A 23,744-nucleotide genomic window follows, 5' to 3' on the forward strand; every position below is an offset into this window, starting at 1 on the left:
GCAGTTCCTAAGGAGAAGGCCAGCTAAAGATGCCTGGCCAGAGAGGCAGGTGGAAACCTAGGGGGAGGTGCTGCTTGGAAGCCAGAGGAAGAGTGTTTTTCAATAATAGCATTAAAAGCTGCTGAGGGATTGAATGAGGTGAGGACTGAGTACCCGGTGGGTTTTGTGACAAGGTCCTTGTTGACCTGGAAGAGCTGCTTCAGTGGAACAGGTGGGGCTGAAGTTGGGTTGTTGTGGTTTGAGGAATGATGCACAGCCAGGGAGGGGACATGAAATGTCGACAGCTCTTCCCAGAGGTTTACCCATGAAGTGGGGAAAAAAGTGTATTGGTTGGATGAGCTGTCAAAAGTTGTTTGTTGAGCCTGCCTAGATGGTTGTAAGTAGGGCTGTAGTGAGGGAGAGAGGTGAGAAGATGGGGAGGGCAATGGAGTGAGTCTCTGAGGAGGTAGGAAGAGAGGGCATGGCAAGCACATGGCTGGCTCCGAGTGTGACTGTCCTGGGGACAGTTGTCCTTTGCCACCAGTGGTCTGTCCTCTACCAAGTCCCCTGTGGTCCTTTGTAAATAGCTTTATCTGGAGGCAAAATGGCTCACAGCCAGAGTTAGGTTTTAAGAAGCTGAATCTGCCACATTCATGTATTTTCTTGTGCTTTCTCTGAGTGCAGTTAACCTGTTAGAGATGCCAGAAGTGAAGCTGTCCATTTGGGTAGCTTTGGATCCCATTATTGCTATGAGGCTTTTGAAGGACAGGGTATGGCCATGCTGGGGATGATTGTAAATTCATGCAGAGTGGGGTCCTCCTTCTGCTTGGTGTTTTGTTCTGACAATTGAACTTGCCAAATGGAGTTAGTATTAGGGCTAAAGTATTTCTTTGTTATTCCTAACAATACACACACACAGATGCATACTCTCACACATATATATGTATATTTTTTTTTCAGTGGGAACTCAGATGAAAGGCTACTTGGCTTTTTCATTGAGATGGCCACCTAAGTCCCTGACACTTATTAAGGATGCTTATTAAGGATAGACCCATCTCTGGTAATTTCTCTCCTAGGATCCTGTCTGTGTGAGTGGGGTGTTGCCCTCCCTGGCAACTGGCCACAGGGCTTGATCTAGAAGATGGAGGCCATAGTATTCAGCAGAAAGGTTAGGCTTAGACTAATGACTTTCCTCCAGGAGAAAGTTGATAATTTGTATATAAAGCAATGCAAAAAGTTGTGTAAGTTATGGAGTTAGTCAGTGAAACTTGTGAATTTGAATGCAGGGTCAGTGGGAAAGGCAGAGTTGTTGGAGGTATAACCCACCAGTACCTTGAACTCCGCCTTTTAATGAAATTTCCTTCCTCCTGAGGTGAGGAGTTCAAGACCAGCCTGGCCAATGTGGCGAAACCTCATCTCTGCTAAAAATATAAAAATTATCCAGGCGTGGTGGCGGACACCTGTAATCCTAGCTACTTGGGAGGCTGAGGCAGGAACATCCCCTCCCGCCCACTGCTCCCTCTGGTCCTCCCTCACTGCCTTCTCTTGCTTCTGCTCTGTTCTGATCTTCGGGTCAGTGCTGTGTGTATGGAAGCTTCTGGGCAGTTGGTGGAGAAGCTTTCTGAGCATAAGTTTCTCCAAAAATGCTAATGGCTCTTACTGAGCCCCTAGTGCACAGGACACTATATGTGTCCCTCATCCTAAGTGCTTCTGCCTTTCCCTAGAGGGTCTATGTAAACCAAAAGGGGTGGGCCCTCAGAGGAGCTTTCCCCCTTCCTTTAAAACATCACTCTTGTTTCCTGTTTATTCTAGCACTACAGCCCCCTTGGGAAGTGGCTGAGGAACTGTGGGAGGATGGGCGGTGGTTGAGAGAGAACCTGAGAGGGTCTGCCCCACTTGGCCTCTGTTCCTGGCCCTCGGGATCGAAAGGGAAGGAAGGAGGAGGGGTGCCTGGGAGCTGGGTGGGTATGAGTCGGAAGAGGCATGGCAGCCTCTCCCTGCCGTGCTGGTCTCGCCTCCCACCAGGAGCAAGGCAGGAGTGGATGCTGGTCTGGTCCTGCTTCCAGGGCTGCTGCAGGGGCACCAGTCAGGCACACGAGCAGGAAAGTGTGTGCTATCATATCTCAGTGTAGTCTGGACACTTTGGTCCATCATAGGTCAAGTAGAATTAATTAGCTCATCAGTTCAGCAAATCTTGGGGCACCTGCTATGTTCCAGACACCGCTCAGTGCAGTAGTGAACAGGTAACTCCTGGCCCCTGACACACCGCCATGTCTGACATGTATATGGTGTTTTTACCATGTGTCCCAATTTACACTCATGAACATATACATGTGTCCTGATAACGCCTATTACAAAGCATACATGGGAAAGAAAAGAATGAGGTAAGTAGAAACAAGTCCTAAGATTTCCTCCCACACTTTGGCAGATGGTTCAGCTTCAGAGTCTACTAGCATGGACTGTTGCTTTAATGGTTAGCCCTTGTGTTTCAGACACCACTTACACAGTTTTGAGTCGGGGCTGCCGGTGTGAAAGAGCTTGAAGCAAGGTAGGCAAATGCTGTGCCCAGATCATTTATTAGCAGTTGGCCCCAGCAAGGCCTGATGCTCTCCTTGGGAAGGGTGTCCAGCTTGTCTGGGGTGGGTGTTTTAGGCTCTCGTGCTTCTGTCCTGTGTGCTGTGGTTAGGCTATTGTGGGGAGTGCGGCAGGCACCTGCTGCTATTCAGTACTTTATAGTTTTCATAGTCTTTCATTGAGGTCACATTGGTCATCCCAACAACCTTCCGAGATAGGGAGTCCTTTCCCCACTGAAGACCCAGAGGATGGAGGCCCGTGCTGCGTATCATGAGTGTCAGAGCCGGCCCTGGGCCTTGCTTTCCTGGACTGGCTGCTGCCTCATTCTGCAGAAAGTTTTCCTTGACATCTTCCCGCCTCGCTGTGCCCCAGAGGAGCAAACTGATGAACATGTTCAGAATGTACCACCTTTCTTGTGGGAAGGAGCATGGGTTCCAGGTCCCTGCCTCCTTCCGGACCCTCTGTGGAAGCTGCTGCTGGCACGCAGCTTCCTTTTCCCAGGTGTGAGCAGTTGTTTCCCCGAGCAGAATGCCTTTGTCCACGGGGTGGGGAGGAGCCAGAAGACTGCAGACCCCCACGTTCTCTCGTTTCTGTTCCCTTTGGCATCCACAGGACATCAGGAGCTGGGTGGCTGGCTGACCTGTCCCCCCCTCCTCCTCTGTGTCTTCCCCAGGCTGTGCAGTTTCCCCCCTCACAGGGATTTGCCCTTGGCACATGCTCTATCTCAGCTTTTGGGAGAGCGTGGTCTGTGTTGGTCTCCTGCTCAGAGGATGCTTCCTTAGCAGGCCCAGGTGAGGCCCAGGGAACCTGGAGTTACTCACTTAAAGGCAGGGGAAACCTAGAAAGTGAATCTCTTTCAGCCTTGTTTGTTCAGGTGATTACTTCATTTCTTAGTTGTTCAGATCGGTCCCTCTGAGGTCTTGGTAACAATAGTTGCGGTATCTTTGTAACAGTTCTCTATCTCCTTTTACTACTCCCTGCTTCCGGATACCCCTCTTCACTTCACCCCTTCCTACAAGGAACGAGAGGAGTCAGGTCTGACAGTGTTGCAGGATGCAGTGCTGGGCTAACGGGAAATCCAGAGAAGCTCTTAGCACGGAGCTGCAGCTGCCTGCTCCTCCCTCACAGGACGCTGCCTGGGTTCCGTTCCTGTCCTTCCCTGCCTGGGGAACTAGCAGCCTTTGTGAGTCTCCTTGACAACAGGATGGATAAGTTAAAAATAACCTTGTGCGGAGCTTTCTGTGTGTGAGTGCCCTCTCGCCTGCTGTGCTGGAGCACAGTCCCTGCAGCTTCTAGAGGCTCTTGGAATGCATCTGTGGGAGTCTCGGTGGGGTCCAGGTGCTAGCATTTTGAAGCCCCGAGATTTTAGAGGTCAGAGCCAGATAATCAGGCAGCATCATTACCTTGTAACTCATAATGATTACCGTAATATTACTGGCAACTGGTGGTTACCGATGGTGTGTGGGTGTCAATGTTGAAATAAAGACTGGACAGCTGTTCTGAATGCTTCGTCTTCATTTAGTCTCCCTGGAGAGGGGCGACTCTGGAGACCTTACTGTGTTTCAGAACCTCTGGAGTGGTGTACTGGGACACAGCTCCGGGTGAGAGTTCGGTTATACCTCTTCAAGGAATCCCCACTGGAAGGAGGGTCCTTACCTTACTGGGCCCCTTTTATGAGGTGAAGACGCCAAAGTATAGAGGCACTTGGATGACTTATCCAGAGCCACCTGGCTCGGCTGTGGCAGAGTAGGGAGCAGTCACTGTTGTCAGAAGCTGTGGCTCTTCCTCTCGGATCCTAATGATGAGGCATCTTTATCAGGCCTTTACCAAAGCCAGCTGTCTCTTTTTTATCAGCAGTCTGCACTAGGCGAGGCCCTCTGTTTTGCTAATCTGTTTTGTGTTTCTGTTTTGCTAATCTGCACTAGTTAAGGCCCTCTGTCTTGTCACAGTTGTAAATTAATTTAGAAAGAGCTGTCTCCCTGAGGGCAGGAGCTGGGTTTTTCTTTACACACCTGGACCTAATTCCTCTCTTCTCCTTCCATCCATTAGTAAGTGTCTTGCTGTGTGCCACGCATGGGGATAATGAGAACAAGAAGTTATGTTCTTGTCTTTAAGGAGTTTATTGTCAGCCAAGGAGACATTTATGAAAGTCCCCATTGTGGCCAGCGCTGAGAGGGAGAAGGTCCGAGTGTTAAGAAAGCAAATAACTGGAGTGTCTAACCTTGTCTGAGGTGAAGGTGGGGGTTAGAGCAGTCTGAGAGAACATATTGGTAACACAAAGTACTCAAATCTGGAGCACATAAACCACTACAAATCAATAAAAAAAGGAAGGCAGAAAACTCCGAGAAAAACTCGCCAATAATTTGAAAAACACTTGACAAAAGAAGATATCCAAATGGCCAATGAACATGTGAAACAGTGCTCAATTCCATGTATTTATCAATCATCAGGGAGGTCAGAGGACCTGGGTTAATATGAGACATTGGGCCACATGTTGAACTTCCCAGATCCTGTTTCTTATTTGTAAATGGGGCTTCTGTCCTTTCCCTTCCTCCCAGTACTGCTCTGAAGCTTGCAGGCATGGGAAAGGCTCTTCAGACCGTGCATGCTATACAGATACTAAGTAGTGTTGTTACTCTAAGTGATTTAATTTCTCCTCCACCTCTTCTCATAGCAGCTATTCTAAATTCCCTTATGAAAGGAAAGACTTGAGTAGTAGGATGATTCCTAGGATTCAGAATATCCCGTCCCTTGATGCTTTGGGTAAAGAGCTTACTGCCGGCATGGCTCTGGTTCCCTCACCCAGGCTGGGAGCAGGGTGAGTTCCTTCGGGTCTTTTGACACCCAGGGCCTGGTGGCAGGGAAAGGACTGAGGTGCACCAGTCCTGGCTCAAGCATTGGCTGGAGTAGGCTGTCTGGTTCGTCGTCCACACTGACTGTGATTGACCTCACAGAGTGCTCTAGTGAAGTCCAGAAATAACACTGTGGACTTGGGGCATGTTGACATTAATGGGTCTACCGGGGCAATAGCTCACACTACCTGGCTTCCCCTGGGAGAGCCTGGTCAGTGCCATTTACTGCCCTCGCAGGCTCAGGGATAACCTCCTGGTAAAACCGGTCCCTGCCTCCCTTTTGCATTCTTTGGATACAAAGGAGCCATATTCTCTCTTCTGGATCTGTCCTCTGCAGTTGAGCAGATGGTGCACGGTGCAGATGCACACCTCTCTTCCAGCAGAGTGCGGCTGGCCACCTCGGCACATGTCACAATAGCGTCAGGATTGCTGCTAGTCCTGTCGGTCCCATCACCTGACTGTGCCAGGTTCTTAGGCCCTGTTTGGAGTCTTTCCCCATAGATCTCTCATGACAAGCATAGACTTCTCAATGGTTGACTCAGCACTTTTGACCTTTTTCTCTTCTATATTTCTGCCACATAGGAGTCAGAGTCAGAAGCAAAGGTAGATGGAGAGACTGCATCGGACAGTGAAAGCCGGGCAGAATCTGCACCCCTGCCAGTCTCTGCAGATGATACCCCAGAGGTCCTCAATAGGGCGCTTTCCAACTTGTCTTCAAGGTAACCTGGCAGGTGCTTGTTGGGGGCTTTGCACCATGTCCAAGTGCCCTGGAAGAGCCTGCAGAGAGCCCGTGGTCTTGCAGAACAGGCCTGCTCCCTTGCCTCAGCCTCCCATGCCGCTGCTCCAGGCTCCATTGAGTGTAATCTAGTGCTTAGCGGTGGCAGTGAGCACAGTGACCAGGAGGGGAGGGCAACCAAGGCTGGAAGGATCTGGCCCTGGAAGGGTGCTCCAGACTGGACTAGGAAGTGCAGTCCAAAGAGGAAGAGGGGACAGGAGGGATGGAGGTGGGTGAGGTCAGCAGACACTGCACAGCACAGGAAACCGGCCTTGGGTTTATGATTAATGGAAGGCTGCTTTTCACTGAGGAGTCCATGTTTCCAGTTCAGTTTAGTTTCTCTCTCCCACATCCATTGTGAACAATTCCTTAAATTCTCCAGGAAGAACTGGGAAACATCTTAACCTAGGTGAATCTAGTTAAAACTTTTGGCCCTTGAGAACTTAGTTCTTTTAACACAGCTATGTGAGTAGATCAAAAACAACTTATAAGACCCCAAAGCATTATCTCAGTGTTCCTATGTGTGCCTCCAGCTGTGCCGTTGGGAGTCTGAATTGTGCAGTGGTTAAGGGCATGGACTTTGCAGCCAGACCCCTGGATTCAGATCCCAGCTTTACTGTTTGCCAGCTATTCAACCTGTGCCTCTGTTTCTTCGTCTATAAAAGCGAAGTGTGTTGAGGATTGAAGGAGTTAATATATGTAAAGTCCTCATAAAATTACCTTATGCATATTTGTGGTAGCTGTTATTATCATTGCATAATGTTACTGTTATTCCCATAATTATTCAGGGCAGTACAGTGTAGGATCCTGCTGCTGGAAAAAAAGTTTTTTTTTTTCTTCAGATAGACCATCCAAGTGGATACAGAAGCAGAGGGTACTACATTTCCCTTGGCTTTTTGTTTGTTTGTTTTTTGCCTGATACCTTCTTTAAGATATAAGCTAGGTGTATTTTTCTGCCAAGTTTGGTTGTGGCTGAGGCATTGGTACTGTGGCCCTGCTCCTGCCAGCATGTGACTGGTGCTTCCGTCAAGGTGAATCTGGAAAGGACTGAGCTCAGGGCCCTCAAATCTCAGAAAGATTCATGTCCCTTGAGTTTGTGCATTGGTTTTTTTTAACTGGTGTTTTCTCCTTCCCCTACTCTGACATAGATGGAAGAACTGGTGGGTGAGAGGCATCCTGACTTTGGCCATGATTGCATTTTTCTTCATCATCATTTACCTGGGACCAATGGTTTTAATGATAATCGTAAGTGCCATTTCATACTATTTTAGTTTCCCTTTCAGTTTTTGCTGCAGGCCCGGTTGTCTTAAGTGCCAGGTATTGGGTTGGTTGGGGGAACTGACAGGGGTCCAGGCTGCTCAGAAAACATCTGCCATAGAACATCTGTGACTTTCCACTTTTCAGTAGCCACCTGGAGGGCCATTGATGTAGGCTAGTTGTATGTGGTGGAAGATGTATCTTCATTTAAAAAACTGACTTTATCGCCTATAATCCCAGCACTTTGGGAGGCAGAGGCGGGCGGATCACAGGGTCAGGAGTTCGAGACCAGCCTGACCAACAGGGCGAAACCCTGTCTCCACTAAAAATACAAAAATTAGCCATGCGTGGTGGCAGCCACCTGTAATCCAAGCTACTCAGGAGGCTGAGGCAGGAGAATCGCTTGAACCGAGGAGGCAGAGGTTGTAGTGAGCTAAGATCACACCACTGCCCTCCAGCCTGGGCAACAGAGTGAGACTCTGTCTCAAAACAAACAACCGACTTTATTATTCCAACTCTGTAAAATTTTACCCTAGCCATGTCTCTATGTGACTCCTGGTTTTGTTTCTTGTTTTCATGGGGCCTCCCTCCTGAGTGTAGAGCTTTTATTAAGAAATCCCAGTCCACAGAGCTGCTCTCTCTGTCTTCCCACTGTCCTGGACAGGGTCGGGTGACCATCAGCTGCATGTGAGCAAAGCAGATGAGACTTTTAAAGTACTCAAAGTCAAAAGGAGAATGGATTGGTTGAATCCTCGGAGGTTCTAGAATAAAAAGTTAAAAAGGAGGTTCTAGAATAGAAAGTTAATTGAGGGCCGGGCATGGTGGGTCACACCTGTAATCCCAGCACTTTGAGAGGCCAAGTAGGGAAGATTGCCCAGGAGTTCAAGACCAGCCTGGGAAAGAAGGTGAGACCTCGTCTCTACTTTAAAAAAAAGTCTTTTTGGCTGGGTGCGGTGGCCCATGCCTGTAATCCTAGCACTTTAGGACGCTGAGGCAGGTGGATTGCTTGAGCCCAGGAGTTTAAGACCAGCCTGGGCAATATGGTGAAACCCTGTCTTAAAAAATAAAAAAGTTAATTGAAACATCAGGGTGTGTATTTTATTGTGAGTGGAAAATTGGATCTACTCCCTGTTACACAGAGGGCTGCATTGCTCTGTGGGATGGTGTGAGAGAGGAAGGAAGAGGAGGCAAGCAGAACCATTAGAAGCCTAATATTTTTCTTAAGTACAATGGATTTTCTGGAAGGCTCATGACCTATTGGTTTCCATTTCCAAAAATCATAAGAATTGGGGTGTCAGTGAATGTTTTGTGTCCCGCAGGTGATGTGTGTTCAGATTAAGTGTTTCCACGAGATAATCACTATTGGCTACAACGTCTACCACTCCTATGATCTGCCCTGGTTCAGGACCCTCAGCTGGTAAGCTCTCCGCCTAACAGAGGCCCTTAGAATTTGGATGATGTGCTTTTTGGCAGGTATTTACAGTGATGGTGGGTATTTCTATTACTTGCTATAGAAATAAATGCTGGGGAGGCAGATATCATGTTAGGTCATGTAAAGTTTTATGAAGAAAATGGCATTTGAGCAACGAATAAAGAAATGGGTAAGAGAATGTTAGCAGGAAAAAGCAGGAGAAAAGGAGGTGATTGCTGCAGACCTGCACTGTGCCTTTGAGACCTGAGTATTTCATAGGCCAGACTGTGTGGTTGGCCTTGGAGGTGTCTTTAATAGTTACTTGAAGTCTGGACTCTTCCTGAGAAGAAACCAGATGGGCTGCATTCTGTGACTGTGTTTGCCTCGGTATTTGGATTCCTTAAACTCTGCATGATGATCCCGTTTTTCTAGATCAGTATATTTTTCATGCTGTCATATCTCAGCATCCCACTAGAGTTGTCTGGAAGTTGTTAGGTTCTGCTGCCGGCTTTGCTTGTTATCTCTGGAACTTGGTTTCCTTATATCTAAGACAGATGGTTGAGACTTTGTGGTTTCCAGACTGGTGTTTGAGCCCTACCTCATCAGAGGTGTTTTGAGTGCCAGAGTGGACAGGAGTGAGACTGAATGCATGGGATCTGGGCTCTGCTGGGAAAGTTGGCTTTCTCTGTTTCTTAGGACTCAGCTTTCTTAAAGCAAAAATGAAAGAAAAACCTGTAGTACATGTCTGAGACCCCTTTCTGATCTGAAACTCTCTGCTTTATTGGCTGTAGTATTCTCAGGTGGTGACTTTTGAGCAGAGCACTGCACAATGCTGAGAAGACCTGGGGCAAATGCGGACCTTCTCACCCCACTGTGCGGGGGATACAGGGGTTGAGGCCATGACTTAGCCGGCTGGAGAGTAGTGGTTTTTGCCCCAGCAACCTGGTCACCATCAAGGAAGCTGATGTGCTCAGATGTAGGCTGGGCACCCACTTCCTGAGGGGTTTCCTGTCACCCAACAGCACGGGCTGCCTTCCAGCCTCCAGATGGAACTGTGATTGCCTCGTGGCTTAAGATGCAGGTCCCTGTTGCGGCTGTTCTTTAGCTGGAAAGCAGTGTTTTGCGTTTTGTTAACATACTCAGAAGGCCTGACTCCTGGCTGTGGTCACTTTACAAAGAAAGCTTTTTCCATGTAACAGAAAAGGAACGAAATACGAAATTTTTGTACTTCATAATTTTAAAAAAAGAATGGGAAAGAGAAGCTCTCCACTTTCTTCTCTGTCTCGGGATCCTTGCTGGGGGTTTGCAGTGGTGGCTGCATGGTCCCATACTCGGCAGTACTGGGGAGGCTGCAAGGGATGGTTTCTCTTCTCACGAACGCCAGTTGAGGAGAGAGGATACACAAGTGAAGAGTTAATGCTAGCGGAAGGTCTGTGTCAGAGCCAGGCTTCAGAGACGGAGATGCATCATGAATTGCTTAGTCAGATAATCACCTATTACCTGCTATAGAAATAAATGCAGGGGAGGCAGATGTCATGTTAGGTCATGCAAAGTTTTATGAATAAAATGGCATTTGAGCAAGGAGTGAAAAAATGGAGATGCAAAGAGAATGTCAGGAGCAGGAAGAAGGCAGGAGAACAGCAGACAGGCGGCATAGCTGGAAGAAACCATTGTGATAGCAGTGAAGGAGTTCCTGTTGGGAAGAGTGGAAACGAGACTGGGGAAGCAGGATGAGGCGTGTTTTTGAAGGTCGTATGGTTCAAGGATCCCTCAGTTAGGTATGGGAATGCTACAAAAGGGGCAAAAATGGAGTCTCAAGTTTGGGAGAAATGGAGAGTGAATGAAAGCTGCTGTCTGTTTCTAGATAAATTTCTCACCTGTGGTGTCACCAGAGAGCAGGAAACTGTGGTCTGCCTGTCCCTCTGTGAGCTGTGCTGGGGGGCTCAAGGGTGGAGGGTATTCTGCTGCCCTCTGTCCCCTCCTCTGGGATGTATGACTGCCTTGCTGTAAAGGCAAGGGTGCTCCCCGCGGCAATGACCTGTCTTCATTTACAGGTACTTTCTCCTGTGTGTAAACTATTTCTTCTATGGTGAGACAGTGACGGATTACTTCTTCACCCTGGTCCAGAGAGAAGAGCCTTTGCGGATTCTCAGTAAATACCACCGGTTCATTTCCTTTACTCTCTATCTAATAGGTATGCATTAAGCAGTTCACCACTTCTTGTGTCTGTATTGTTTTTGTATGTCTGTCAAGTAGGAATTGGGGAATTTCTTGGTTAGTGTACAGTTTTGTGACATTAACTCTGACCATGCAGGGGAGCAGAGCTGATGCTTTATGTCAGGCTGTAGCAGGTCTTTCCTTTTTTTTTTTTGAGACAGGGTCTCACTCTGTCATCCAGGCTGGAGTGCAGTGGCATGATCTCAGCTCACTGCAACCTCTACCTCCCGAGTTCAAGTGATCCTCCCACCTCAGGTCCCAAAGTAGCTGGGACTACAGGTGCATCCTACCATGGCCAGCTAATTTTTATATTTTCAATAGAGACAGGCTATTGCCATGTTGGCCAGGCTGGTCTCGAACTCCTGAGTTTAACTTATTGGCCCGCCTCAGCCTCCCAAAGTGCTGGGATTACAGGTGTGAGCCACACGCCTGCCCTTGTAGGAGCTCTTTTAAGAGAAACGGAGTGTGGGGGCGGGACTGTAGCCTGTGCCACCTGCCCCTGTGTTTCAGCCACCATTGAGGAACAGCACAGCATGGTCCTGTCTTGACTCTCCTGTTGGCAAAGATTCTGCAGTGGGACTGAAACAAAAATCATCTAGGAACTTACCATCTTTAGGGGAGTCGTTTTAGGAGACCGCCTTGGGTGACATTGTAGCATGGTGGAAATTTTACTGGATTTAGGCTTAAAAAGACTGCAACCTCAGAGGGAGCTAGGAACCTAATGTTTCTGAGTCTCAGCTGTTTTGTAATCTAGAGCTAAAACTGCAGGGTTACTCTGGGTTAAATCAAATACTTTAAAACTTCACAAACATTAAAGCGTTATATTAATATAAACTCAGCTGAGGCCACGTACTAATTCTAATAATGCTGATAATTTTTCATAGCTGCCTTCAAAGCTAGTTTGAGGTACAGAAAAATTTCTTCTGTCCGCAATGTCAGTCTGACCTATTTTTGATCAGCTTGATAGCAATACCTCTGTGAATGACACCTGACTATTAAAATATAAAATCTGCGAAGGGGTCTGCTGCCATTGAGGATATTCAGAGAGTGTGCTGCAGACGCCGAAAGCAGCCTTCCACAGTGGGAGGTCAGGGGTGTGGAACAGCGACATACTTATTTCTGGGCAGGACTGCTTTTGAGGGGCTCTGCATATTTATGGGTAAAGGTTCCTTTCCTTCCTGGAGAAGGGGTCTGCAGACATGTTTTGCTACCATCTAGGTCACTGTGAGAGAGATAAAAAGGTGGTCTTGACCCTATACCATGTGGATCCCTCTTCTCCCAGCCCTGTGAATACTAGGACGGTTGTTGGCAAACCTTTTTTTTTTTTTTTTTTTTTTTTTTTTAAGAGGAAGCAAGTTTATTAAGAAAGTAAAGGAATAAAAGAATGGCTACCCCATAGGCAGAGCAGCCCCAAGGGCTGCTGGTTGCCCATTTTTATGGTTATTTTTTGATTATATGCTAAACAAAGGGTAGATTATTCATGTCTCCCTTTTTTAAATCATATAGGGTAACTTCCTGACATTGCCATGGCATTTGTAAACTGCAATGGCACTGATTGGAGTGTAGCAATGAGGACGATCAGAGGTCATTCTCTTTGCCATATTGATTTTGGAGGGTTTTGGCTGGCTTCTTTACTGCAAACTGTTTTCTCAGCAAGGTTTTTATGACCTGTATCTTGTGCGACCTCCTGTCTCATCCTGTGACTTAGAATGCCTAACGGTCTGGGAATGCAGACCCCGTAGGTCTCAGCCTGATTTTACCCAGCTGCTATTCAAGATGGAGTTACTCTAGTTCAAATGCCTCTGACATTTCCCCCATCACTTTTATAAGAGAACCCTTAATCCTAAGGGTTGCAGAGGGATGAAGATCCATCCTCTGTAACTTCTTCAGGCTGATTAGGGGCAATGATATTCCTGCCTACCTATCGAGGTCAGTCAGAAAGTGTCAGTATGGTGAGGGCCATTCACAACTGGGACACAAAGTGATATCTGCAAGATTTTGTAAGTGTTTAAGAGAACATTGAGTAAGCTTATCCTGCATTCCTACACAAATAGTACAACAGCAATATATTCCATATCAGTAAAACAAAATAAGCAAAACTATCCCAAGTAAACTAAAGAAGGCTTTCCATGAACTGGGTAATTGTTGGAACCAAGCTGATACAGCGTTGGTAGCTGATTGCAATATGTTCCCAGAATTAGAATACTGATTCAGATTTTTATATCACCAGTCCCTCTTGTTTCTTCTGAGCTGCAGCCAGAGATCACTGGTTGGTTCACAGGAACAAGCAGTTTAAATTGCAGGAAAAAAAAAAAAGTCAGCCAATCAGTGCTGCAGTCTATTTCCTTTGGGTTGGGGGAGGTCTCTTCAGTATTGTCCCTTTGGGGTTCACCAGACAGATGTTACCAGAGAGGGGTCCAGACCCAGACCCCGAGAGAGTGTTCTTGGATCTCATACAAGAAAGAGTTTGGGGTGAGTCTATGGAGTAAAGTGAAAGCAAGTCTATTAAGAAAGTAAAGGAATAAAAGAATTGCTACTCTGTAGGCACAGCAGCCTGCAAACTTTTTATTAAAGTTCCAAAGGAACAGTTAATATTTTAGGCTTTGGGGACCATAGGGTCTTTCTGGCAATTACAGCCATGCGTCGCTTAATGATGGGCTACGTTCTGGGAAATGCATTGTTGTGATTTTATCATTGTGCAAACATCGTAGAGTGAACTTACACAGACCTAGATGATATAGCCTCCTATACACCTAGGCTATAATGTGTAGTCTATTTCTCTTAAAGTAGAAACCTGTACAGCATGTTACTTTACTAAATAAATACTGTAGTCAATTATATCACAATGGTAAGTATTTGTGTATCTAAACATATAAAAGGTACTATATGGTAATTAGTAAATCTTACAGTATTACAATCTAATGGGTATTATAATCTTAGGGAACCATTGTTGTATATGTGGTCTGTTGTTGACCAGAACCTTGTTGTTCAGAGCATGACTGTACTCAGTTCTGTTGAGTTGTAGCTTGAAAGCAGCCATAGACAATATGTAAACAAGTGGACATAACTGTGTTTGAATAAAACTTTATTAATAAAAACAAGCAGCTGGCCTGACCCCTGTTTGCTGGTCCCTGTTCTAGGAATAAACATTCCTATCTGATGAACCATGTTCTAAGTTTAGTGTGGTCTGCATGACTATAAAATATTGCCTTCCTTTTACTGTTTTGGAGGAGTTATTTTTTCCTTGTGACTGTTTATCTGGATACTGTTTTCCTCCCCTGGGCTTTGACATTGTGTACTGGTTAGCTGCTGGGAATAAATCAGCCAAAGAACTACTTAACATAGCTAAAGAAGGGCAAAGATAAATGCAGAACATAATTCATTTTTCTTTTCTCCTCCCACCTCAAACTAGGATTCTGCATGTTTGTACTGAGTCTGGTCAAGAAGCATTATCGACTGCAGTTCTACATGGTAAAGGAAATGCATGTGTGTGTGTCAGAATTCTTGATTTAAATAAAGTTTTTCAGGAACTCAACAAGCCTTTCATGCTTTCTGTGACAAATCAAAACTCAGGAACGTGGTCTGATCTGTAAGGATCTAGAGCATGAAGGAAGAATGCCCATTTAGGTTTAACGACTCTACATTGACTTAGACCCAGTCACTGTTATTTAACTTACACTTTAAGCAGCCTTTCCACTAGGACTCTGAAGTGGGTTCCAGAGAAAGCACAAGCTAAAGCTTCAGACATTGCCCGCAGATGTCCTGTCTGGTACATCACTTGCTGCCGCTTATTCCTGACTCACTAGAGAACAGCTCCTCTGTGAGTGCTCCAGGTGTTCAATAACTACTAAGAAAATGAAAAATACCCAGGCTTTCAGAGCTTGGGAGAGCTCACTCACTAGTGGGCTGTGGGGGACAAAGTGTTACTCTCAGAAGCCTGATCTTACCTGTTCACTTTCAGTAAGTCAGATACAAAAGCAGATATTTTTCCTACCTGTTTCTCAGCAATTTTCTATTTGGTACTGATTGTTCTTTGAAGTTACTTTCAAGGTAAACTGGTAAGTAGTGTTTATTTTTCTTTTTTTGCAGTTTGGCTGGACCCATGTGACGCTGCTGATTGTTGTAACACAGTCACATCTTGTTATCCACAATTTATTTGAAGGAATGATCTGGTGAGAGTTGGGAGATGGATTTTCCCTTTTATTTTGTGAATGTTTCTCATGTACAGATACCCTCTAAGCCAGTAGCTGTCACATCAGAATCCTCTGCAGGGCTCCTTACAACACAGATTGCTGAGCCCCACCCCTGAGTTTTTGATTCATTAGATCTAGGGTAGGCTTGAGAATTTGAATTTCTAGTACATTTCTGGGTGGTGCTGATATTGCTGGACAGGACCCATGCTCTGAGAACCACTGTTCTAGACTAACAGGTACAGGAATATTTAAAGACGCAAAGACAATGCAACACGTATGGCAACAGATTTGAAAACCTAGAGGAAATATTCATGATTTCTTGGCAAAATGTGTACTAAAAGTCATGAAGAAGAAAACGTGAATAGATCAGTAACTTTAAATGAGCTTTGAAAATTATGTAAGATTCCATATCTGGAAAAAGAAACAGGACCAAATGGGTTAACAGCTGAGTTTTATCTAACCTTTATACCAAAGCTGATGAGGAGAGAGAAGCAGGAATGATAAACCCATTTCTGCTGCGATTGTAGATAAATCATTCTAAATAAAATATTAGCAAATAGAATCTGGCAGTGTGTCAAGGGAATAATATGCAAATACTGAGTGGATTTTATTCCAAAAATGCAATGGTTTCATCTGTCAGCATTGATAGAAACCACTGGCCAACCGAAGCAGCTAGGTGATCTTAGTGAAAAGGTAAAAGGCCGGGTGCGGTGGCTCATGCCTGTAATCCAGCACTTTGGGAGGCTGGATATTAAGTAATTAAATATTAAATAATTAAAGCATATTATTTAGAATTGGGGAGGTAACCACTAGAAAAATAAAAATTAGAAATGATTAGAAGTGGTTATTTTTGGGAATGGAGATAGGGATGGGGGAAAGAAGGAAAACTTTTTGTCCCTTTTACAATTAAATTTCATGAGGTCAGGAGTTGAAGACCAGCCTGGCCAACATAGTGAAACCCCCGTCTCTACTAAAAATACAAAAAATTATCTGGGCATGGTGGCAGGCGCCTGTAATCCCAGCTATTCGGGAGGCTGAGGCAGGAGAATCACTTAACCTGGGGGTGGAGGTTGCAGTGAGCCGAGATTGTGCCACTGCACTCCAGCCTGGGCAACAGAGAGAAACTCTGTCTCAAAAAAACAAAACAAAACAAAAAACAGTAATCAAAGAACTTTTTAAAAAGTGTCAGCATGGAATAGTGAGGAGAGAGAGAGTGCAAGTGTGGAAACCACCTCTTTCACAGTGAGGATGACTGGAACAGCAGGGGATGGGCAGAGAGGAAATCTAGCTGTGCGTGTTGGGGTTTCATGCTCAATACAGCCCTAGGGAAAGGTAGGGCCTACTAGAGCTAGTAATAAACAGCAAAAAAAGTCAGTAATTAGACATTAAAGCATATTATTTAGAATCGGGGAGGTAACCACTAAAAAAATAAAAACGAGAAACGATTAGAAGTGGTTATTTTTGGGAATGGAGATAGGGATGGGGGAAAGAAGGAAAACTTTTTGTTCCTTTTAAAATTAAATTTCTATCATTGTTTATGTATATTTCTTTATCATGAAAAAAGGACAGATGACCTTTTAGTTTGCAATCTCCACTTATTCAGTAGTCATTCAGTAAACACTTGAATGTGTACTTTGTGTCAGGTGCTAGGTATGACTTTTTTGGTATTTTTATGTTTTTAACTTACTCCTTAGTGGGTTATCAGAATTTTATGGGTGATTTTGGTACTGGAATTTAAGAATGGCACTGTTTTGTGTACTCTTGAGGCACTGTCACCTTGGTTGAGTTGATCCTTACTTTGGTTCATTTCTAGGTTCATTGTCCCCATATCTTGTGTGATCTGTAATGACATCATGGCCTATATGTTTGGCTTTTTCTTTGGTCGGACCCCACTTATCAAGGTAAATGGATTACCCTAATGTGAAATACCACTGTGAGCAGGAGGGTGGTGCTCTCAATGTGAGTAGATCAGCCTGGCAGACAGAAGAAATCTTCCTGTGTTGTATTGTGACCATGTCTTCATGTCATCCTGGAGAAAGGCCAAAGGAAAACACTGACAACTGATTAAAAAAAAAAAGATAATAAAATAGGCTGGGCATGGTGGCTCATGCCTGTAATCCTAGCACTTTGGGATGCTGAGGTAGGAGGATTGCTTGAGGCCAGGTTGTTCAAAACCAGCCTGGGGAACATAGGCCGTGTCTTTACTAAAATATTTAAAAATTAGTTGGGCATGGTGGTGGCATGCACCTGTAGTCCCAGCTCCTTGGGAGGTTGAGATGGGAGGATCTCTTGAGCCCAGGAGGTTGAGGCTTCAGGGAGCTGTGATAGTGCCACTACACTCCAGCCTGACTGACAGGGCAAGATCATGTCTTGAAAAAAGAAGAAAGGAAAATATTTTTACAGATTTATATAATCTTCTTTTTGGGACACATTTTTTGGGACTTCAATCTGGATTTGAGTGTAGTCATTTAATTAGTATATAGTTTTCTAATATAAAACTATTCGAATGACTGAAACAGAAAGGGAACCAAAGGGAGGGTATAAGGTAGGGAACAAGGAAACCATATTTGGGGGAGCTTTGGAAGGTGATATGGTTAAGAGAATGGGGTTTCATGAAAGAAAGGTTCTTAACAAGTACTTATTGTTCCCAAAACTGTAGTTATCAAAACATCCTTTGCTAAGAACTTGCTCTCTGTCCACAGCTGTCCCCGAAGAAGACCTGGGAAGGCTTCATTGGGGGCTTCTTTGCTACTGTGGTGTTTGGCCTTCTGGTAGGTGGTGGCTTCTAGCTGTGTGAGGGATTGGGTGGACAGAGGTCTCACACCACCTTTCAAGGCCTGTCCAGAGCTAGAGAGTGTCTTTGGAGACCAGGACTGTGTCCTGCTGAATGGCAACCTTGCCCTGAAGAGGGCCACTGGCCATGCCAGCCATCCACCAGCTTTCAGGCAGGGTGCTAGCAGTTGGAGAGCACCTTCTGTGCCCTCTCACGCCCAGGCACGGTGACATCAGCAGGTAGCCTTCTTGTCAAGCATTTGATGTTCCAAGGTCAGGGTGAGGGCACCCAAGGGAAGATGAGATACACAGCTTTTCTCCTACATGTGCCTTGCCCAGAGGTGGGTGATCTTCCCACCCTTTCCAGAACACCATTCTCTGCTTCTGACCCCTGGGCCAGTCCTCCTTCTTCAGCGCTGTCTGACTGCCCCTCATGCTCCCTGCCCAGCTTTGTTGCTTTCCAGCCTTGTTCCTCCTGAGGTCTGACTCTCACTGTGCCCCTTCCCCACGGCCTCTGTCCAGTTATCACTGAGTTCAGAGATTCCGAGGAAAGTGGTCCTAGCTCCCCAAATGGGGAGAGTCTTCCTATAGTTTTTTGACCCAGTCCCTTCAGGTTTTCCCAGATTCTTTCGGGGCCTAGGTGTTTGGGTGCCTATGTGTAACCTTGATGGGTCATGAGCCTCTTTTTTTTTAAATTGAGGTAAAATATGTATGGTAAAACATGAACCACTGAGCACATAGCTTGCAGTTAGCAGGGTACTGGGCACCCTGAGGAACATGGCCAAACCAGGTGCCCGTGTCTAGGCTGGATGGCTGGAACTTACCTCCTTGCCAGTCTCTCTGTTATTCCTTCTCAGCTGTCCTATGTGATGTCCGGGTACAGATGCTTCGTCTGCCCTGTGGAGTACAACAACGACACCAACAGCTTCACTGTGGACTGTGAGCCCTCGGACCTGTTTCGCCTGCAGGAGTACAACATTCCTGGGGTGATCCAGTCAGTCATTGGCTGGGTATGTGCCACTCACGGGGGGTCAGCGGCCTCTGTGGACAGTGGCTACAAAGAGAAATCCCCCTGCACCACCTGCCTTCCAAAAAAAGCTAGCTTCCTCCTTCCCAAAGCTGTAAGCCCCAGGATGAGGGAGAATTGCTCACGCCAGGTCAGGGTATGGGCAGAAGATGTTTCCCCCAACGTCAGATCGTTTAGACCAGTGGTTCTCAAAGTGTGCTCTGTGAATCCCTGGAAGGCTGTGGGATCCTTTTAGTTGCAGGGGTAGTGTGGGGGGTCTGTGAGGTCACAACTCTTTTATAATTAGACTGTGACATTATTTGCCTTTTTCATTGTGTTGACATTTGCTGTGATACGGCGCAAAAGCAACAGTGGTTAAAACTGCTGATGCCTTCACGTGAGTTAAGGCAGTGGGTTCCTAATGCCACACACTCACAGTACAACAGGCCAGTTCTTCTAATGAATGTCTATGAAATAGTAAAGTTACTAATTTTGTTAAATCTTGACCTTTGTATACACACCTTTTTAATACTCTACTGAAATGGAAAGTATGTGTAAAACATTTCTGCTTGCCTAAAGGGAAAGCAGGTGTGCAGTTGTTTGACTTGTGAACTGAATTAGCTGCTTTTTTCTAGAAAAGAAAGTAAATTTTACTTGGAAAGAACCAACAAATTATAATTTTTTAGACTTGGGTATTTGGCAGCCATTTTTCTTGAAAAGAAATGAAGTGAGCCTATCACTTTAAAGAAAATGACTGAGCTAGGCATGGTGGCTCACACCTGAAATCCCAGCACTTTGGAAGGCTGAGGCAGGTGGATCTCTTGAGGTCAGGAGTTCCAGACCAGCCTGGGTAACATGGCGAAACCCCGTCTCTACTAAAAATACAAAAAATTAGCTGGGCGTAGTGGCGTGTGCCTGTAGTCCCAGCTACTCGGGAGGTTGAGTTGCTTGAACCCAGGAGGCGGAGGATGCAGTGAGCCGAGATCGCACCACTGCACTCCAGACTGGGCAACAGAGTGAGACTGTCTCAAGAAAAAAAAAAAAAAGAAAAAAAGAAAAATGACTGACAGTAATTGTTACCAAGGATAAAATTTGGCTTTCAAATGAACATTAGAATTTTGGAAAACTTAACCTGCCAGTGTGAACTTGACAACTTCCTAATACTTAAAGCCTTTTCTGATGAGGTCTGTGATGATTCTTAATATGTGTGTGTGTGTGTGTGTGTGTGTGTGTGTGTGTGTGTGTGTTGATCACATGAGAAAAACAAACATATTTGACACTGTATAATGAAATGTGTCTACATTTGGAACCATTATTTTCAAAATGGCTGATACACGGTGCTATATAGTCATACATGGGTAAAAGATACATTCAAGTATAAGATAGACCAATGGATTTTAATGTAAGAGAGAACAAATTACATTGATAGAATTCTGGATTCCATATCACACCTAATATTCAAGAAATGACTGCTTGTCAAGCTCTGGTGTAGTGTCAGAGAATACCCAAAACCATCTGAGACTACAACTAAAATACTCTTTTCAACTATGTATCTGTGTAAGGCTGGATTTTCTTTATATACTTCCACTAAAACAGCATGTTGCAACAGATTGAATGCAGAATGTTTTAATGTTTTCCATTAACTTCGATATTAGAAATTTACAAAAACGGGAAAAATTCACTCCTTTTATTGATTTAAAAACCTACATATATGCAATTAGTTTCATAAAGAGTTATGAGGTTGGATGTCTTGGTCTGTCTGTTGTTATAGCATTATTATATATTTACACATTATATATATTATAGGTATATTATAACAATGTAGTGTTGATAGAACACTTGGGGCTGGGTAATTTATAAAGAAAAGAGGTTTACTTAGCTTGTTTCTGCAGGCCGGGAAGTGCGAGAAGTGTGGCATTGGCTGCTGCCTGGCCTCTGGTGAGGGCTTTTTGTGCTGCATTGTAACATGGCGGAGAAGGTCAAAGGTGGAAGCAGACACATGCAAAGAGGAAAACCAGGAGCTTCATCACTTCATAACAACCCATTTGCCAATGCTCATCTCGTCTTTTGACAGAGAGAACCCACTACCAGGAGAAAGGCACCAAGCCATTTATGAGGGATTTGCCCCTGAGACCCAAACACCTCCCACTAGGCATCACCTCCCAGTGAGGCTACAATGGGGGTCAAATTTCAACATGAGTTGACAACTCAGACCGTAACACTGGGCACGTACGCACCTTAACTTTTACTTCATTTACTCTTTTCAGAAAACGGTCCGGATGTACCCCTTCCAGATTCACAGCATCGCCCTCTCCACCTTTGCCTCGCTCATTGGCCCCTTTGGAGGATTCTTCGCAAGTGGATTCAAACGAGCCTTTAAAATCAAAGTAGGAAAACCCTCTTGTGTTCCTCTCATCTCACTCCCTCCTCACCCATCTTCTGCCTTTCTCACCCTTCCCTGCTCCCTCCAAAACACTGGACTATACACCCTGGCATTTAATGTGTGATCTTGACCCATGCACTGAATTTAGGTGAGTTAATTAATAACAATACTTTATTCTCAGGAAAATGCAATCGTTGTTTTTCAGTTTATTTGTTAATAATAGCTTTCTTCACGGGAGGCTGAGGCAGGAGAATGGCGTAAACCCGGGAGGCGGAGCTTGCAGTGAGCTGAGATCCGGCCACTGCACTCCAGCCTGGGCGGCAGAGCTAGACTCTGTCTCAAAAAAAAAAAAAAAAAAAAAATAGCTTTCTTCAAAAGAACATTTTGGGCCAGGCAGTGGCTCATGTCTGTAACCCCAGCATTTTAAGAGGCCAAGCCGGGAGGATCACTTGAGGCTAGGAGTTCGAAACTAGCCTGAGCAACATAGCAAGACTCCTGTCTTTATTAAGTAAATGAAATAAGAACATTTTGTAATGCAATAAAATTGTGTCCTAATATAGCCTCACCAGTAGATTTAATACTTCTCACCTTCTGTTGCCCTCAGCTACTCAGGACAGAAGCCAGACATTGGGGTGGGACCATTAGGTTGGGATTGATCAGTGGCTGAGCCCAAGTTCACCCGTCTTTCCCCTGCCTCTAACAGGACTTTGCCAATACCATTCCTGGCCATGGAGGTATCATGGATCGCTTTGACTGCCAGTATCTGATGGCCACCTTTGTCAATGTATACATCGCCAGTTTTATCAGGTATAGTACCTTTCTATCTGAACCAAGTTGGTGGATTTTTAAGTATGGTGCAATTCTAGAATTTTAGCAGCATCTCAGTTCCAGTGAAAAGCATCCCAAATAATACAATTTTCAGTTGTTGCTGCTTACGGATTTTCTGAGGCCTTCTCCTGCCATCTGTTAATAGATAACTCTCTGATCCAGAGATCAGAGCAGTCACTCGGATAATCAGGCCCTGGAAGCTTCCGGGGCCCAGCTCAGTGCTGTTTCTTCACATTCTGTTCCAGAGGCCCTAACCCAAGCAAACTGATTCAGCAGTTCCTGACCTTACGGCCAGATCAGCAGCTCCATATCTTCAACACACTGCGGTCTCATCTGATCGACAAGGGGATGCTGACATCCGCCACAGAGGACGAGTAGGGGCCACCCAGGGCCAAAAGAACAGGAGCGGAACTGAGCAGGGGCAGGTCTCCAAGGCAAGCCCAGCTGGTGTGACTTAGACAATGATGAGGCTTCAACTCACTGTCTTTTTTTTTTTTTGTAGGATATTTTTTATTTGTGGGTTCAACAAATCTGTACATACAGCAGTCTATGTGTTTAGAATTTGCATTGTGAGTAAACTACAGCTTTGAGTTGGAAAGAAGTCATGGGTTGTAAAACCATTTGAATTTTTTTAAAACAAAAGTATTTATCTGGAAGACAGTGTTGCCCAGGTCAGGAGTGTTTTCTTAGTGGTTCCAGCTCCTATCAATTGAACTGTTTCTGGGCTCAGTCAAACACAGACATTCATCTGTGTCCAACCAAATCAGGGGACTTCCCCACCTGTGGGGGGAGGCACAGCTTGGATGTTTTGTACACCTAGTCTTTTCTAGAAATCCCTGCTTGGAGCTGCAGGAGAGTTGCCTTCTGTAGGTTGGAGGAATGGAGGCTTACTAACCAGATAAGCCTTCTGTCCATCCACACCAAAATCCTGCAGAATGTAAATAAGCTCTGCTTTATAAGATGGGTTCACCTTCATCACAGACTGAAATAAAATTTCAGTTTTTATTTTTTTCAGAAAGCACGAAAAATTATTTATAGTAGTCTGGAGAAAAAACACACTGTAATATTTCAAGTGTATGCAGTAGAATGTACTGTAACTGAGCCCTTTCCCACATGTCTAAGCTCCAGTGTCTCCTGTAGGTCAGTCCACCTAACTGTGTGTTTTCAGGGACGATGCCATCCACGTATGTGCTGTAGACTTTCTGCTGCTGAATCCTTTCTGGGGACTTTCTCATCAGGCAGGGAGCAGAGGGCTTGTCGTTCATGCACCCTTTGCCCGAACACCCATGTAGCTGCTGTGTTGTGTATATATTACTCTTAAGAGGAGTGTGCGTGTCTGTGTTTGTTTTAAAAGTTACTTATTTCTTACAGTGATTTCAATTGTACCATGACTTCTTCACTAAAACCACAAAATCCTGCTTAAAACTATGGAAAACCTAACCTGATTAGAGGCTTGACTATTTTGAAGATTAAATGCACACTTTTTATATAATGTGA

General features: G+C 45.2%; 1 protein-coding gene across 1 annotated transcript; it reads left to right on the top strand.

Annotated features, from left to right (window-relative positions):
• Positions 1-23,744, top strand: CDS2 (CDP-diacylglycerol synthase (phosphatidate cytidylyltransferase) 2). Its single transcript, XM_011975338.1, has 13 exons — positions 1-18; positions 5,988-6,124; positions 7,329-7,425; positions 8,757-8,854; positions 10,903-11,042; positions 14,478-14,536; positions 15,155-15,237; positions 17,072-17,159; positions 17,961-18,029; positions 18,888-19,040; positions 21,304-21,423; positions 22,123-22,226; positions 22,493-23,744. The coding sequence occupies exons 3-13, from the start codon at positions 7,369-7,371 to the stop codon at positions 22,623-22,625; spliced, it is 1,104 nt and encodes a 367-aa protein (XP_011830728.1). The 5' UTR covers positions 1-18; positions 5,988-6,124; positions 7,329-7,368; the 3' UTR covers positions 22,626-23,744.

Source organism: Mandrillus leucophaeus, unplaced genomic scaffold, assembly GCF_000951045.1.
Source record: "Mandrillus leucophaeus isolate KB7577 unplaced genomic scaffold, Mleu.le_1.0 Scaffold101, whole genome shotgun sequence".
Taxonomy (NCBI): domain Eukaryota; kingdom Metazoa; phylum Chordata; class Mammalia; order Primates; family Cercopithecidae; genus Mandrillus; species Mandrillus leucophaeus.

Coding starts and splice junctions, on each gene's coding strand:
- CDS2 (XM_011975338.1), top strand. CDS start 7,369: ATGATTGCATTTTTCTTCATCATCATTTACCTGGGACCAATGGTTTTA. Junction 17,160..17,960: donor GTCGGACCCCACTTATCAAG/GTAAATGGATTA, acceptor CTCTGTCCACAG/CTGTCCCCGAAGAAGACCTG. Junction 19,041..21,303: donor TCCAGTCAGTCATTGGCTGG/GTATGTGCCACT, acceptor TACTCTTTTCAG/AAAACGGTCCGGATGTACCC.